General features: G+C 47.5%; 1 protein-coding gene across 2 annotated transcripts in view; it reads right to left on the bottom strand.

The window, feature by feature from the left end:
• Window positions 1-1,275: 1,275 nt before the first annotated feature.
• RAD51 (RAD51 recombinase) overlaps window positions 1,276-18,045 on the bottom strand; it is a 34,230-nt gene continuing 17,460 nt past the window's right edge. For both annotated transcript variants that reach the window (XM_073566700.1, XM_073566701.1), the window contains exons 2-10: window positions 9,105-9,204; window positions 6,554-6,691; window positions 6,014-6,131; window positions 4,556-4,647; window positions 3,888-3,982; window positions 3,688-3,801; window positions 2,517-2,646; window positions 2,299-2,420; window positions 1,276-2,167 (exon numbers count right to left, since the gene is read on the bottom strand). In XM_073566700.1, the coding sequence (XP_073422801.1) occupies window positions 2,044-2,167; window positions 2,299-2,420; window positions 2,517-2,646; window positions 3,688-3,801; window positions 3,888-3,982; window positions 4,556-4,647; window positions 6,014-6,131; window positions 6,554-6,691; window positions 9,105-9,179 (1,008 nt within the window). In that variant the 5' untranslated portion in view covers window positions 9,180-9,204 and the 3' untranslated portion in view covers window positions 1,276-2,043. The remainder of the gene's footprint in view (window positions 2,168-2,298; window positions 2,421-2,516; window positions 2,647-3,687; window positions 3,802-3,887; window positions 3,983-4,555; window positions 4,648-6,013; window positions 6,132-6,553; window positions 6,692-9,104; window positions 9,205-18,045) is intronic.

The following is an 18,045-nucleotide window of genomic DNA, read 5'->3' on the forward strand; positions in this document are numbered from 1 at the left end:
CAGGCCACCCACCCTGCTGGTATATTGTTGCTGCAGTGGTGGCATGTGCACGCCCGCTGCTCTTTTAAAGGGAATCTGTCTCCCTTTTTGTCGACTATTTGCTGCTGGCACCAACATCAGGGGTTTATCTACAGCATTCTGTAATAATTCAGCGCGCAGGCGCCGGACCTCTCCCAGCGCTTGCGCACTGCAGGACTCTGCTCTGCCCTCAACAGGGCAGAGCAGTGCGCCTGTGCAGGAGCCACGACAGGAAGAAAAGAAGAGGACGGCATCGTATGAAGAAGGGAGGCGCCGGACCGTGACATCCATCGGACCGGACCGCCCCCTCGGGTGAGTATAATTTAATTTTTTTTTCTTCTCTTTCAGGTTCCATGGATGGCTTATCTAACAGCATTACAGAATGCTGTAGATAAGCCCCTGATGTTGGTGCTGGCAGCAAATAGTCGAAAAAAAGGGTCACAGATTCCCTTTAAGGCAACAGAAGTTAGGACCCACCGAGAGGTTTGCCGTGACGTGGCAGTAGGCTTCATATAGTCTCTTAAGAATCCATAACATTAGAAAAAGTATGCAGCGCTCACCAATTGCATTCGTGAAGAAACTCCTTTATTCCATCAGACAGTTACAGGACATTAAATGTGGCTTGCAAGGTGCAGAAGAATGCGGGGAGTGAGGACAATGGCCGTTTCACAAGTCTACGCTTCAACGGGTCCACCTAATGTCCTGTAACTGGCTGACGGAATAAAGGACTTTCTTCATGAACGCAATTGGTGAGTGCTGCATACTTTTTCTAAGGTCATGGATCCGTGTGTATAGATGCAGTGCACCTTGAATCCAAGCGTCCAAAGCTGCATACCTCACAAATAGGGGAACCACCCTCTGTCACAGGGATTGTATTGAAAGTACACTGGTGCCACTTCCAATATCTTTTGGAGTCTCATAAGAATATTAAGAACCTCATGTTCAGTTATATATTATTGCCGAGCGGCATTAGAGCAAAGTATGATTTTTGGAGGTACTGTCCATTCTTTTAGCAGATTTTATTGAAATGACACACAGCACAGTAAGTGACACATCACTGGAATCAGGGTTTCTGCCTCTACATTATGTTTCTCTCAGATTATATAGCAAAAACCTGATTACAGCAGTATCCATTTACCAGACCGACAAGACAGTGAATGCCAAATTCACATTTTAGGTGGATGTCGAGAGGAGCCATGCTTTATGGTGATCGCTTTTGCAGCTAAAAGTTACTTTGTGCTCACTAATAATACTGAATTCTAATTGTGTAGTCTTTTATTTTTCAGTTACACTTCAGTATATACATGTATACAGACACACAAACCAACGCCACGTCTATACAAGCTCTACAGACTAAAAGGTGTGTACATTTACTCTACAGTCCCTAGAAGCGATGGTAGATCACCCAGCGTCACAGAAACGGATTAGGTGACACTGTCCGGCCACTTAGCTCACAGAATGCTGTAAGTAATAATTAATACTCACCTTACCCATGCCCTGTCTTTCCCATCCTGTTGGCAACCAGGACCCCCATAGTCTCTGTACTTTGTGCTCCATCCAGACTTGACCACTGCAGCCAATCACTGACTGCAAGGGAGACCAAAAAAATGTCGCCGCTGCAGCAGTCGCATGTCAATCCAAAGAGAGAAAGAAGGGACAACTGGGGACACGGTACGTGCCAGAACAGCAGCTGTAGAGGGGGGCTTTGAAGATAAATATTTCACTATTTCATAGTATTTTTTACATTCTCCAACATAGAAATGCTTTGTAAAGATAATGAGAATTGCTGGCTTTTTGTTAGCAAAGTAAAAAAAAAAAAACAAAAAACAAAAACAAAACTCCAAAACAAGCCAGAACCTTTGCCAAGGTTGTCTTAGGCTTAGCCGAGATCTTCTGGAGTTGGAGGATTTGGTGGATTTTACAGTTTCTCAGTTTGGTACCATCCACCATGAAGGTTAATATCACCTTTAGTTGCCCCCATCAGTCCACGTCCCTGGTACCAGCTGCAGACAATTAGTGTAGGGCTCAGTCCTTGGCATCGCCTACCCCATCAGCATTAATTGCAAACATAGCCTCGGCCTCTGGTAAACAAGGAGAGTCGTAGATCTTACAGATACGGGTTTCTCCTCTACCCTTTCTTAGGTACAATCTATGGGAAAGAACAAAGAGGTACTAAATTTTTCATCTCCACAGGCAGACTATATTATATCTCTGATCAGTCTTTCTCATTTTGTGATGCAAGATTGCAGCTTTGCTGCCCAGACAAGGATTCCTCCTTACCGTGTTGTGGATGCGTGAGCGATGATATTTCCTCCAATGGGTTTTTTAGGATCAGCAGCAAACATGGCAGCGCCATCCACTTGTGCTACTACTTGGTTGGTAATCACAACAGCAACACCAAACTACAGAGAAAACATGGAGCAAATATGAGGTGCAGTCATTTACTATAATGTGGGTATAATGTGGGAAGCGTGTTGCACACGTCCCCACGTGATCACCTCATCAGCCAGTCGCAGCAACATCCTCAGGAAACGAGCCAAGTGCATCTGACGTGCAGACAGCTCCCCTCTGCCTGAGTAATCCGTCCTGTACAGAGCCGTCGCACTGTCCACAATCAGAAGGGCATACCTGCAGAGAGAGTAGCAATTACACTACACTAGAAGGGCCATTCCCTAAGTGTAAGGGATAATGTACTGCTACAGTGGGTGACACACAAAGTGACTTTCAGCACTGAACGACTGTTCAAACCAAGCAACGCTGCTCGGTGCTTCACTGTGCGGCCAATCATTAATATACACCTTCCCATCTTCTTATTTTCCCATCTATCTCCACTAGTGTTGAGCGAGTGCACTTGGATATACTGTGGTATTTATGTATGGCAAGGGGCTCAAATAATATGTTCGAGTCCCTGCAGCTGCATGATTCACAGCTGTTAAGACAGTTGTAACATATCCAGGGATTGCCTAACAGTCGAGAATCAAGCAGAATTGCTGTGCTTTTCAACAAGGCAGTAATCCGCGTTCCCTTCCCTCTGTATAAGAGTGTCAGTTATTACCTCTACAATGTGCAGAAAGAGAAAACTCAGAAATCACGAAAAGCTGTGTTTAGAGCAGAAATTCCAAGTCTTTAATGCGCGTTGCCTCAGCTTCTGCTTCACAAACACTTTAAAAACCTCACATCTCAGTGTGAACATACCTGTACAACTCCCATATCAGCAGTGACATGTTTCACATAGTAGTAGTAATAATAATATTTATTATTATATAGCGCTAACATATTCCACAGCGCTTTACAGTTTGCACACAAATCATCACTGTCCCCGATGGAGCTCACAGTCCATATTGCCTATCAGTAGGTCTTTGGAATGTCGAAGGAAACCGAAGCACCCGGAGGAAACCCACGCAAACACAGGGAGAACATACAAACTCCTTGCAGATGTTGTCCTTGGTGGGATTCGAACCCAGTGCTAACCACTGAGCCACCGTGCTGCCCACGTTTCACATAGTAGTAACACTTCCGTAATATACAAGCAGAGTTACAGACCAGTTTGCAGCAAAGCTGGGTGGCAACTAAATATCATAGGATAACTGACTGACATAAAAAAATTAAAAAAAAGCATGGAGGGAGAAGAGGCCAAGTGGGATTTTAATGTGGTTTACTTCCAATTACCTTGATTCTGCCATCATGGCTGACGCCTGGTATAAAAGCTGTGTTTGGTGATCGGTATTGAAGGCTCGTGCGTATGCCACATTGTCCAGGACATCACTGCCAGATAGGCCATACCTAGAGTAAAACGCAATGGCCTCAGACAGCTGCATGAAAAGTTCTTCTCCAGGTATAGTCCAATTACTATATAGTGTCAGTCCTACCTTTCAGCAACGGCAAGAAGCCTTTCTGGTCTAAAGGTGCCCTCTGTGTCTATGTACATCGCTTTACCCTCACCGCCGCCTCTGTCAATGGGAAGCTGGAAAATAAATTGGAGCTCAAAAAAACAAGAAGTGTTCACTATCCTAAAAACATTAAAGGGGTTTTTCCACACACAATGTCATTACAGCCAGCGGGCTCCTGCAGGTGCCTGTAGCCACCAACTTTGAACCCCCTAAGAAGCCCAACTACAGGCATGGCTTCATAGGAGAACAGTTTCTTAACATGGCAGTAATACAGTACAAAGTAACCATGTTCTCATATTTGTGTGTGATATATACGTACACAGTATATAATTTCTATACTTTATAGATGGCACTTATGGACTCACCATTACACACACACATTGTATTGGTGTGTCCATAAAAATGCCATCTATATAGTATATAAATTAACCCAAAAATGGAACTGCCATAAAAAGAAATAACACCAGAATTGCCAATTCTTATTTGCCAAACCATCAACAAAAATATGATCAATTTATTTACCCCAAAAATTGCAGAAATAGATAATGGGGGGGGGGCAAGCACTCATACTGACTTGGTAGTAGGCCTGGATACAAGATCACTAGAAATTAGATAAGGTAAAGAGATTCATTAGGTTCCGCAGGTACCTGACAGGTGACAGCTAGGGTGTGACATAACTGGGTCTTCCCAGTGCGAAACTCTCCGAACATCTCGGTTATTGAACCTGTTTCAATTCCCCCTAGAGAAAACCAAAATGCCAGAACACAGAAGACTGATTATTAGTCCAAATAACATGAGTGAGTTATTCCCAATAAGTACAAGCAATTTTGACTTTTTCTGCTTGCTAAAATTTGCAGCTCTTTTAGAGACATTAACACTTGTTTATAGCTTGTTGCCCTGGAGCCCGACCATTGCTGCTAGACAGCAGGACATGCTTTCAAGCCCTTTATTGTTTTGAAGCTGGCTAGGACTGCTGAATCCTAATCCCGCCCAGCAGCTGCACTATGTTTACAAGCCTGACAGCAGCAGTGGTCGGTCTCCTAGACAATGAGCTGTAAATAGAAGTGTTTATATCTCTGAAAATTTGTATAAACAGTAAGTTGCAAAAGCACTATCCATGAAGGTGGGAATAACCCTTTAGGCTGTGTGCACACGCTGCGGATTTTGCTGCGGTTCCGCAGCGGTTTTGGCCGCTGCGGACCCGCAGCAGTTTATGCTGCGGTGTAAAGTACCATGATTCCCTATGGGAATCAAAAACCGCAATGCAGACGGTGCGGAATTTTCCCCGCGGTTTTGCTGCGGTTTTCAATCCGCAGAAAGAATTGACATGTCAATTCTTTCTGCGGATTCCGCTGCGGTTTGCCATCTCCTCCATTGAGATGAAAAACCGCAGAGCAAAACCGCAGAGCAATCCGCAGGTCTTTTGACCTGCGGATTTTACAAAATCCGCGCGGATAAAGCCGCACCGTGTGCACACATCCTTAAGGCTATGTGCCCACGCTAGCGTTTTTAAACGCTCAGGAAAAGGATCCCCTTTCCCAGAAAACGCGCGTCTTTTTCCGCGCGTTTCCTGCGCGTTTTTTGACATGCGATTTCTGGGAACATTGGGGATGGCTAAAAACGCTGAGCAATGCGGGAATTAATGAGCATGCTGCATTTTTAGCCGCTAAGCGATTCCTGAGCAGTTAAAAACGCATGCATTGGCACAAAAAGCCAAAAACGCATGCTAATTAATTTGATGCATCTTTTAAGCATTTCTGCAGCGTCTGATCCGGCACAAACGCTGCGGAAACGCTTAACAAAACACATCGTGGGCACATAGCCTAACAGTATTGTGGTAAAGGCGAAGAAAAGGAAATTATAGAAATATAAAGCCAGCTCACTGACTTAATAGGAGCACGGAACACCATGCTGCAGTGGTCAAGTCAATGAAGAAATGAGAAGAAAATCCAGCTCCGCACGAAAATCACGTTTCCAAATTTATTCCAACATGGATAATGAACAAGTCAGCTCCAGGACTGCATCAGCTCACACCGGAGCGACATAGGCAACGCGTTTCGATCGCTACATTCGATCTTTATCAAAGAAAAGGAAATATGCCATACCTTGTAATAACTTGTCCAATTCTTTGGAGCCGGAGGAAATCTGGATAATCTCAGATCGCCTCTGGTGGAACTCTGTCGCTGTTGTAAATCCCATGGGGACAAGTTTTGCAGCCTCTGCCTAGAAGAGACATATCGGACTATATGAGAAGTGTCCTTGCGCCCAATGATGGTCACTAGTGATTAGCGAGTATACTCGTTGCTCCGGAGCAAGCTCGAGTGTCCTCCAAGTATTTTGGCGTGCTCGGAGATTTAGTTTGTAGTCTCAGCTGCATGATTTGCGGCTGCTGGACAGGCTATATAGATGTGAGGAATGCCTGTTTATAGCACACCCAAATACTTGGAGGACACCCGAGCAACGAGTATAGTCGCTCATCACTAATGGTCACCTATGAGAGTTTACACTAATCACAATGTAAAATCCAATTTTCCTCATCATGGATATAAGATATGTGGATAATTATTATGATATTCTGCTCATCAAGTGACGAATATCCTGCTAGAAATAAACTAACCTACAAGTAAAAACACTTCTAAAGTTACCAAGATTTTGTCGGCTTTGGCTTCGCTTATTCCTTTGATATTGATGAGTTCTTTCTTGGGCGCGTAAGCCACTGCCTCCACTGTGTGGAACCCGGCCTCCTCAAGCTTCTTCACATCATTGGCATTAATCCCACATTGCTAGAGTCAGAAAAATAAAATAAATAAAAAAACAAAAAATTAAGTGACATCTCGGTTAAGCTGAGACCAGTAATAATCTGCTAATTCTTTAAGAACATTAAATCCTACCAAACTTGAACATTTCATTGCTTTTATACAATTTACAGATTAAGCAAAAAATAAATAAAATCTCAATTTTATATTTTAAATTTTTTTTGTGTGGCCAATAAATGCACTATAAACTACCCTGTAAATTATAGCCAATATCTCCTCCACTTAAGGGCCCGTTACACATAGCAATATCGCTATAACGTCTCTGGTTTTGTGACGTAGCAGCGATATTGCTAGCAATATCGCTACATGTGATACTTACCTCCGACCGGCTCTCCCGCTGTCTGTCGCTGATCACGCGAGAACGTCCTGGGCCATTTCTCGTCGTCAGCTTCCTGCTATGGCGATGAGCGACGCGTGTGGGAGGACGCCAGGATCGCCGCATCTGACAGGTAAATACCGACCGCTGCTACGTCGCTGTGAGATCTGCCTGTTTGGCAGCTCACTGGCGACCACTTAGCGATGCACCAGCGATCCTGACTGCGTCATATCGTTGTCAGGATCGCTGGTGCATTGCTAAGCGTAACAGTACCCTTACTGGTTGGTTTTGGGTCATGCATTTTTTTTTTTTTTTTTTAAAGAGTTCATACGACTGATCAGAAAATGGAAGAGGGAGATGGAAGGCAAGTAATTGGAAGATATTGTAATTTATGGAGAGCGAGGAGTAGATGTGAGATAAGCCAGGAGGGTCCAAGTACATAAAGGAGGAGGTTAACCATAATCTGGACGCAGGAAGGGGGGGGGGGGGGGGGGGCACCACCAACGTCAGAAGAGCATGGAGCTAAAAAGCATTTTTTTCAAATAGAGAATCAATTAAATGAATTGACCAATTCCCCAGGCCCCATTTACAGGGTCCGCCAACTTTATCATGTTATTACTCATTCCGTTATGGTGTACTTCTTTTAACACCACAGTGTGTGGCTGCATTCCAAGAACATGCTAATTGTATTTCCCGCTGACAGAGCCACGTCCAAGGCTAGTCGTTTTCATACGGATTGTAATCCTTCCTTCTTACCTTTGGGGCATATAGCACAAATTGACTTTTTAATCCTTCTTTTTAGATGTCAAACAAATAAAACACAAAACTGAAGTTATACCTTTTTATTGTAGAATACACTACACAGGAATAATTTACTAAGCCTAGCTAACATTCAGAGAGTGCAAGCTCAGGCTAGGCGGTGATAAATGTGCGCATCCTTAGACTGTCCTCTGAGCTTACGAGATCCATTAGTTGGGGGTCGTTGTTGAGGGAGAATAAAATATATCTAGAACACAAATATGGAGCAAGTTATGAGTGAGCTCTTGGTATCTTTAGTCTCCTATATCCTCGGTGTTGCCAGGAGTTATCGGAGAATCTGTCAGAGAGGTGGTTCTGGCAGGAGAAATTGTAACCTTAGCTTTTTTTCTGAGCTCCTCTAAGCTGACTCATGACTAGACAACATCAAAGGTGTGCATTTCTGATTTTCTGCTTTGCCCGCAGTTGGGAAAATCATACTGCACAAGCGTGAGATGCAATTTGTCTGCGCAGGCACGAGATATCTCACGACAATGCGGATGACGCAGGAGTTGTCATCCGCACCAAGGATGGAAAGCAGCAGCTAGGGGAAAGGTGGAGAGGACCGAACGGACCCCATTAGCATCCAGCACGGATTAAATCAAAAAGGTTTTTTTGGGGCTATACAGGGGGAGTTATATAAGGATTTAGGGAAAGCAGCGCAGATGCTGAGTAACATGATATTTTAGCTGCTGTGTGACAACACTGGTGACAGGTTCCCTTTTAAGCTAAAAGCACAGGCATTGATAAAAAAATATATTGATAAAAGAGCCCCCTTTAAAGCCAAACTCTGACACTTAAACTGCCTCACTGTGTTAATTTTAGTTTGTTTTTTTTACTATATTGAATGGAATAGAATTTTTTCACAAACAGTCCCACTATAGGACTTATACTAGTTGTCCTCTGTTTGCTGCCATAATGCTCTGATGTTTCTGGAGTCACATGCATTATGCAAGTTAGTCCTATACTATAAGGCAAACCTGGGGGCCTAATACCCCCCCCCCCCTGGGCTGACCCTCCCTTTAAAGAAAAAAATATTTTTTTCCCTTTTAGTAGAGGCCATTACTGAAGTTATATAGCCAGGATTGGAGGTCTCGGCTCTCGGTAGCTGCATCACAGGCTCCCTCACAATGCCATTATGTAGTGCGCTAGAGATTGGTAAATAGCTGTATAGACTTTACAACAGCGAAAATAGAAATGGACATTACAAGAAAATGAAGAGCAATGGGAAAAAAAAACAAACAAAAACGAAACAAGTGTTAGACGTACCTCCAGACGAGATATGGCTTGAGGTCCAAACGATTCTTCTTCCGCAGTCGCCTCGTACTGCGCTTGCATGGCCATGGTGCACCAAGAGCAACACGGAAACCTACAGCAGAAGATTCAGGATTATGCCATATCCCCAAACACTAACAATCTGCAGGTTAACAGTGTTACGATGCTGTCCGGTACAGTGAGCAACAGCTGTAAGCACGCCCCAGCACAGCAGCCTGTCAAAGGGCCCACAAAGCTGCTGGGAAGAATAAACCTAATTTCGTCCCGGTAGCCGCGAGTTCAGTTATTAACCTGCATATTACTCCTTTAATTGCAAAAATCTGTATTATGGCAGCTTAAAGGCCAATATCAGGGTGGAGGTATGACAGCTGGGACCCCCACCGATCCAGAGATTCTGCACAGCCCCCCCTTGTGGCCAGACACAACCACCTCCGCTTCATTTGTTATTTATGGGATTGAATACTCTGCTGTATGAAGAGCTGGTGGTCATCCAGCCAGTCACATGGTGCTGTGCAGAGGCACATTTTTGGGATGGGTGGGGGTCCCAGCTGTCAGACCCCCATTGATCAGCCAGTTATCCCCATTCCTATGGAAAGGTGATCATTTATGAAGATGGGAGTAACAGAATTTACAGGGACATACTGTGGTTGTGTGTTCAGTAGAGCTTTGCTCCCAGCTTGCTGCTCAGCCAAAAACTGTCCTAAATTGTCCACTCAGATAGCATCCTGTTCGCTCTACTTCACCTCTGCAGCACAGGAGAAGTTCAGGAAGACTGAGGGTGGTGAGATCCAGCTAGCTACAGAGCAGGAAGGATAGCACAGAGCCCGTGTCCAGAAAATAGCCACAGCACAGGAGGCCGGTAACCTAGGCAACAAGAACTCTACACTATAAATCATTAATCCCTCCATTCTGGAGAGAAGAGTAAAGGCCCCGTCACACACAGCGAGATCGCTGATTTTGAGACGCCACAGCGATCTTGCCAGCGATATCGCTGTGTGTGACATGTATCCGCGACCTGCCCCCCCTGCTGGGTATCGCTGATCGCGCTCCATCGTCCTGGGCCGTTTTTTGAACGTTGGACTCCCGCTGGCCAGCGCGCATCTCTGCGTGTGACAGCGAGAGACCAACGATCAGCGACACAGAGCTGATTTCCAATGTAAACAGCGGGTATCTAAGAGCCGTGCAGCTCTTAGTTACCCGCTGTTTACCTTCTAAACCAGCATGCACGTTGGTCCTGATCGCTGGAGGGTCTGTCTATGTGACAGCTCACCAGAGATCAGCTAACTATGTCCCAGCGATCCCATCCATGTTGGCTCGTTGGTGGGATCGCTGGGACATCGTTATGTGTAACGGGGCCTTAAGTGGTGGCTGCTTGTTATTACAACCACCCTCTCTGAGGAAGCTGACGCAGTAAAAGGGCTAGTGGTAAATATGTGATCTCAGTTCTTATACTTACATTTGAGTCTTTTGCAGGCTGTTTTTTTTACCATGCTTATGATATATATGGCATAGCACTAGCATGTATTAGATTTTGCCTGATCAGTCTTTCATGAGCAGGAGCTTCTTGATTACTTATGCACTTGCTCTCTGTCCTCAGAAATTATGGTGACTAATTTGCCTCACTAGGTGATTCATTCATGAATGTTTTAGCTCTGAAGTTATAATTCATGCATGTACTTCTACAGTGGGGAAAAAAGTATTTAGTCAGCCACCAATTGTGCAAGTTCTCCCACTTAAGATGAGAGAGGCCTGTAAGTGACATCATAGGTAGACCACAACTATGAGAGTCAAAATGAGAAACCAAATCCAGAAAATCACCTTGTCTGATTTGGAAACATTTATTTTGCAAATTATGATGGAACATATATTTGATCATTAACAAAAGTTCATCTCAATATTTTGTTATATATCCTTTGTTGGCAATGACAGAGGTCAAACGTTTTCTGGAAGTCTCCACAAGGTTGGCTCACACAGTGGGGGGTATGTTGGCCCATTCCTCCATGCAGATCTCCTCTAGAGCAGTGATGTTTTGGGCTTGTCGCTGAGCAACACAGACTTTCAAATCTTTCCAAAGGTTTTCTATGGGGTTGAGATCTGGCTAGGCCACTCCAGGTCCTTCATAGGCTTCTTACGAAGACACTCCTTCATTGCCCTGGCGGTGTGCTTGGGATCATTATCATGCTGAAAGACCCATCCACGTTTCTTCATCTTCAATGCCCTTGCTGCTGGAAGGAGGTTTGCACTCAAAATCTCACGATACATGGCCCCATTCATTCTATCATGCAGGGCTGTGGAGTCGGAGCTCATTTTGGTGGAGTCGGAATAAAATGGTCCGACTCCTAAAATATATAAATTGGGTACAGTAGCTCAATGCAGGATGTGCTGAATATTTTTTCATGGGAATTTGGGAAAGTTATGAAATGTCCTATAAATGGCTGTTCTATTCCTGATCTAAGGCTACATTCACGCACAGCGTTTTTGCTGCGTTTTTTGAGGATACGTTTTTCAGCTGCAAAAGCAGATCAGCTTTTTAAAAAACCGCATCACCTGAAAGGTTTTTGAGCTCATAGATGTTTTCAATAGCAAAAGCAGATTAGAAATCTGCTCTCTCCATCTATTTATCCATATCTGTCTATCCATATCTTATCTGTACCAAAAAGAATGAAAGCCGGGTAGCACACAGACTAACACTCCTTTTTTTTTTTTAGCACCAATCAGGTACACCTCATAGCTGCCCAAAAGGATGCCCAGGACAGGTATTGCTATGCTTCAGTAACACATCAACATCAATTGATAGTTGGAATAGAGAGACTGCATTCACCACATGTTAAGGTGCAGGCTTTATTTTCAAGTGTAGGGGTGTGCAGTATAAGGTTCTGCAGCAGCTGAGGTGTGCAGTATGAGATTCTGCGGAACAGTATGAGGTTCTGCCCCCCCAAGTTTTGATCCTGGCTAAAACCGTTTCTTATAGATATGGCGAACCCTCAGGTAACCCTAAATGAAGGTCAATGGACACGTGGCTGAATTGAAGGAATGATGATTTAACTCCTGGCATTTTCATAAGGGAGTGGAAGAAATTGCTATTTTGCCTGTCCCAAAGAGGAGATTTAATCGCAGATGGCATTTCTGCTTCAATGAAACAGAGAGAGACACAGCTATTGGAAAAGATGGATTTTTGGTTCTTACCGTAAAATCTCTTTATGGAGCCTTCATTGGGGGACACAGAATACCATGGGTGTATGCTGCTGCTGCTAGGAGGCTGACACTATGCAAAAACAAGAAAATTAGCTCCTCCCCGGAAGTATACACCCACCGACAGGCACCAAGCACCTCAGTTGGTGAAAAAGCAGTAGGAGAAGCAACGAGAAAAACTCGAACCATATGTACCAACCCAACAAGGGACTCTAAGACCCAACACGGTACAACTTAAACAGGGAGGGTGCTGTGTCCCCCAATGAAGGCTCCAAGAAAGAGATTTTACGGTAAGAACCAAAAATCCATCTTTCTTTATCGCCTTATTGGGGGACACAGAATACCATGGGACGTCCCAAAGCAGTCCCAAGGGTGGGAACAGCAATAAGGAACGAAGGTAACCGAAAGGCTTAGGTCGGCCGGTGAGCCACCGCCGCCTGCAGAACCTTCCTACCAACCACAGCATCAGACGAGGCCTGGGTATGAACCCTGTAGAACCTCGTGAAGGTGTGCAAAGATGACCAGGTTGCGGCCTTGCAAATTTGCATGGCCGAGGCCTGGTGACGAGCAGCCCACGAAGCCGCCACAGCCCGGGTGGAATGAGCTCTTACTCCCGGAGGGGGCCGTTTTTCCTGAAGACGATACGCTTCCAGAATGGTAGAACGAATCTAGCGAGCGATCGTGGATTTGGAAGCCGGAAGGCCCTTCTGGCGACCTTCAGAGATGATCAGCAAGGAATCGGACAGACGAAAGGAAGAAGTCCTGGCGAGATAGACACGCAGGGCTCTAACTACGTCCAGTTTGTGGAGAGACTTCTCAAGAGGATGAGATGGAGCCGGACAAAAAGAAGGAAGGACGATATCCTCATTGATATGGAAAGCGGAAACCACCTTTGGAAGAAAAGAAGGAACAAGGCCTGAGGACGGCTTTGTCCTGATGGAGAATGAGGTAAGGGGAACGACATGACAAGGCCGCCAATTCAGAAACTCTTCTGATGGATGAAATGGCGATCAAAAAGGTGACCTTCCAAGAGAGAAGGGACAAAGGAATGTCCTGGAGAGGCTCGAACGGCGCCTTCTGGAGAGCGCTAAGAACGAGGTTGAGATCCCACGGGTCTATTGGCGAATGATGAGGAGGAGCCACGTGGGAAACCCCTTGTAGAAAGGTCTTGACCTGTGGTAGGGAAGCTAGCTCTCTTTGGAAGAGGATAGAGCGCGGAAACCTGGCCCTTGAGCGCACTGAGGGACAGACCCGCGTCTAGCCCAGCCTGAAGAAACCCCAGGATAGACGGGATAGAAAAGGACATTGGGAAGACTCTGTTATCGCACCAACGGAAAAAAGCTTTCCAGTACCTATAGTAAATGCGGGAAGAGGCTGGTTTCCTGGCTCTGATCATAGTTTGAATAACCTGACTGGACAGACCTGATTCCTTCAGAATTGCGGTCTCAACGGCCATGCCGTCAAACTCAGAGACTGAGAATTCTCGTGGTAAAGGGTGCCTTGCGAGAGAAGATCTGGACGGTCCGGAAGCCTCCAGGGAACGTCCGCGAGCATGTTGACCAGTTCCGCGTACCAAGGCCGCCTTGGCCAATCTGGAGCGACTAGAATCACTGGTACGCCTTCCGATTTTATCTTTTTGACCACCCGAGGGATCAATGCCAGAGGCGGGAACAGATACGGAAGTTGAAACTGGGACCACGGAGTCACCAGTGCGTCGCATGCGACGGCTAGAGGGTCCCTGGACCTGGCTACGAACTGCGGCACCTTGTGGTTCATCCGAGATGCCATGAGATCGACATCCGGGGTGCCCCAACGGTCGCATATCTGTGAGAAAACCGCGGGGTGCAGGGACCATTCGCTGGACGCTAGGCCCTGGCGACTCAGAAAGTCGGCTGCCCAATTTTCCACCCCTGGAATATGGACGGCGGAGATTGTCGGAACGTAACGTTCTGCCCAGCGTAATATCTTGGCCACTTCTGACATTGTTTGCTGCGCGTGCCCCCCTGATGGTTGATGTACGCCACGGCCGTGGCGTTGTGCGACTGAATACGGACCGGCTTGCCGGAGAGGAGGGGCTGCCAATGAAGGGGGGCCAGGAAAATAGCCCTGATCTCCAAAAGATTGATTGGGAGGAGAGACTCCTGTGGCTTCCAGCGGCCTTGGGCCGCTTTCTGATGGAACACGGCTCCCCATCCTAGAAGGCTCGCATCTGTGGTGATGATTTGCCACTGAGGCGGAAGGAAGGACCTCCCTTGGAGAACTGACGCTGGCCGTAGCCACCAAGTGAGAGATTGCCTCACTCTGAGAGGAAGCCGAATAGGACTGTCCAAGGACATCGTGGTCTTGTCCCAGGCTGAAAGCAGAGACAGCTGGAGGGGGCGAAGATGAAACTGCGCAAAGGGCACTGCTTCCATGGAGGCCACCATCTTCCCCAGGACCTCCATGCAGAACCGAATGGGAATGGGAGCAGGCCTCTTGAGAGTTCTGATGCCCTTGGACAGAGTTGTAAATTTTTCCTTTGGAAGAAAAACACGAGCCAGCTCCGTGTCTTATTCCATACCCAGAAAGGCCAGACGCTGGGTGGGGATCAGAATGGACTTCTTGTTGACCAGCCAACCTAGGCGGCTGAGAGTGTCCAGGGTTATCTGAAGGCTCCGGAGACAGTCCTGGCGAGACGAACCCTTGATCAAAAGATCGTCCAGATAAGGGATGATGAGGATCCCTCTGGAGCGAAGGATGGCCATGACGGTCGCCATCACCTTCGTGAAAACCCGGGGCGCTGAAGCCAGGCCGAAAGGAAGAGCTGTGAACTGAAAGTGGTCTCCCTGAAACGCAAATCGAAGATACTTCTGATGTTGCACACAGATTGGAATGTGCAGATAGGCATCCCGAATGTCCACCGAGCAGAGAAATTCCCCGGGCTCCATGGAAGCAATCACCGACCGAAGAGACTCCATCCTGAAATGAAGAATCTTCACGTGGCGATTGAGCAATTTGAGATCCAGAATAGGACGAAGAGAGCAGTCTTTCTTCGTGTCCACAAAGAGATTGGAGTAGAACCCGGAAAACCGTTCGTCTGAGGGAACGGGAACAATGACTCCGGCGGAAAGAAGGGAGGAAATGGCCTGCAGAAAACCCGGAATCTGGGCCCGCTGTCGTGGAGGCCGAGACCGGAAAAACCGTCTGTTCGGGAGTGAAGCAAATTCGATTTTGTAACCGGACGCGACGAGTTCTCTGACCCAAGCGTCGTCGACAACGGACAGCCAAGCATCTGCGAAAAAGGAAAGTCTGCCTCCCACCCTGGAAGAAATTCCAGGTGGGGGTGACCCATCACTTAGACGAAAATCTGCCGGAATTGGCTCCTGCAGATCTGGAATATTGACGTCTAGATCTCCAGTGAGGAACGGGTTTGTAGGAAGGTTTCCTCTGATCCCGCTCCCTGGTGGCAGGCGGCCGATCCTGTTGAGTGGCTCTCTCCGTGGCAGAGAAGGGACGAAAGGGCCTGAACGGTCGAAACCCCCTTCTGTTGAAAGGACGTTTTGGTCGAGACTGGGGAAGCGAAGTACTTTTACCTCCAGTGGCATCGGAAATTATCTGATCCAGCTTTGCTCCAAAGAGCCTAGAGCCATGGAATGGCAGATTGGTAAGCGACTTTTTCGAAGTAGTGTCCGCATTCCATGACTTTAGCCAAAGGACTCTGCGTACAGCTACTATGTTGCTGTTAGCCCTTGCTACGCAGCCGGCCGCGTCCAAGGAGGCGGCCAAAAGGTATTTTCCCGCCTGGTTAATCTGATCTGCAAGATCTGCCAACTCGTCTTGAGGAGCTGACGCTAAGATGCCTCTGCGAAGAATTTTTGCCCAAGCGGAAATGACCTTCGCCACCCAGGCGGATGCGAAAATAGGGCAGAGAGCGGCGCCAGATGCCTCAAAGATAGACTTAGCCAGAGATTCAATCTGCCTGTCAGTAGGATCTTTGAGCGATGCCCCGTCTGGCAGAGAGAGCACCGTTTTTGAGGCTATCCGGGAAACTGGAGGATCTACCTCGGGAGCCTTGGACCACTTTGAGAGCAGTTCTGCGTCAAAGGGGTACAGAACGTCCAAATACTTGCGGCCTGAGAAACGTTGCTCAGGGCGCTCCCAGTGTTTGGATAAGGTAGTTTCGAAATCGTTGTGATTGGGAAAGGTTCGAGACAGAGGTCTGGCTCGTCTAAGGAGAACAGAGCTTTCCTGAGTTGGAGCCTCATCCTGTTTAAGTTTTAGTGTTTGGAAGATAGCTGCAATAAGACTATCGACCATGTCCCGCGTCTTAGAAACGCTGTTCCCTCTGAGCTAGCTTCCGAATGAGAATCCTCGCCTGACTGAAGGTTGTCATCCGAGGAAGGAGAAGGAGGCCTGGGAGCGGAAGGGCCCTGCGAGCTCGAAGACGAAGTGGACAGAGCCCGCTTCCTAGTAGTCCTTCCCTGTCTGTCTCTCTGAAGGTCGCGGTCAGGTGCGGACGACTCACCCCGAGAGGTGGTCGGGGCAGAGGTGGCTGAGGTGATCGTTCTAAGACCTGGACCAGCGACTGTGATACTTTTGTCAAGTCAGAAACAGACTGACATTGTAACGGCCCACTCCGGGGGGAGAGAGGAGGGAAGAGCGCCCTCCGCCCGGGACTCTGTGCATTCCTGAGATGCTGACATATTTGAAGGACTGCAGGGGGGGCAGAATGGGGACGACTGACCCGATGCCCACTTCTTTTTACAGCGCGCACAGGCGTAATAGGTAGCGGTGGGCCTGAAGAAGAGATCCCCTGAAGGGTTGGGCATAAGTAAACTGCACTGATTGGCTGCAGATATTAGGAAATAACTGCCGAGGAGAGCTAATCCTTGCCTCAGAGCCGAGCCTACCGAGATTCTGTGCGAGCAGCAGAAGAAACGCCGAAGTGTCCCCCAAACAGCGCAGGAAGGAGTGATTCAGGCATCAGGAAACGCTGTGCTGGGAGATGGGCGGAGCTTAGCGGCCGCACCGTGATTGGTTAATAGCGACTGGGGAGGGCATGGCAGAAGAGGGGGCTGGCATCCAAGAGAGAAAGAAGCCCTGTGATGGGCTAGAAAGGGCGCGCTGAAAAGAGCGCGCTCAGGAAGGGAGGAGGGAGAGCAGAGGAATTCCCCGCGCTGAGGGGAAAGTGAAAGTGCCTCCCACCCTGACGGCGCCGCAGCCCCATGCCCGACATACCGCGCTAAGGATGATCTGACAGGTCCTGACGCTGCGGTGAGTGAGGGGATCCCCGTAGACTCCCTGGCTAGAGCAGGGAAAGTGAAGGAAGGCAAGCGGCTGAGCGCGCGACAGGCAGAAAAAGGGCGGGAGATTCAAACTTGTGGAACTGCAAAACCAGGTCCCTTCTTCTCCCATGTCACTGGAGCTTATGCGGGGCCGGAGGGAACGTACAGGCATTTACCTGACGTCCCAGAAGAGGATGACCACAGGGGCCCACGGGGAAACGGCAGGCCGCTGGGAGGGGAAGGAGTCCACTGTACCCGCATCCTGCAGAAGACTGCTTGAAACACCTGCGATGGCCGTCTTCCTCTCAGCCCTGTCCCGAGAAAGGGGTGAGGAGGGGGATTCGGCAAGGACCAGCCACCTGTCCGTAACCCTTGTCACCGGAAGGTGATAGGGAAAAGTCCTGCCTGCGGTACTGAGATTTGCGATGTGGGTGACACCACACTGCTCGCTCAGCCGCATGATATGGGAAATCAGAGTA

Source organism: Dendrobates tinctorius, unplaced genomic scaffold (assembly GCF_039654945.1).
Source record: "Dendrobates tinctorius isolate UK_male_01 unplaced genomic scaffold, ASM3965494v1 ptg000019l, whole genome shotgun sequence".
Lineage (NCBI taxonomy): Eukaryota > Metazoa > Chordata > Amphibia > Anura > Dendrobatidae > Dendrobates > Dendrobates tinctorius.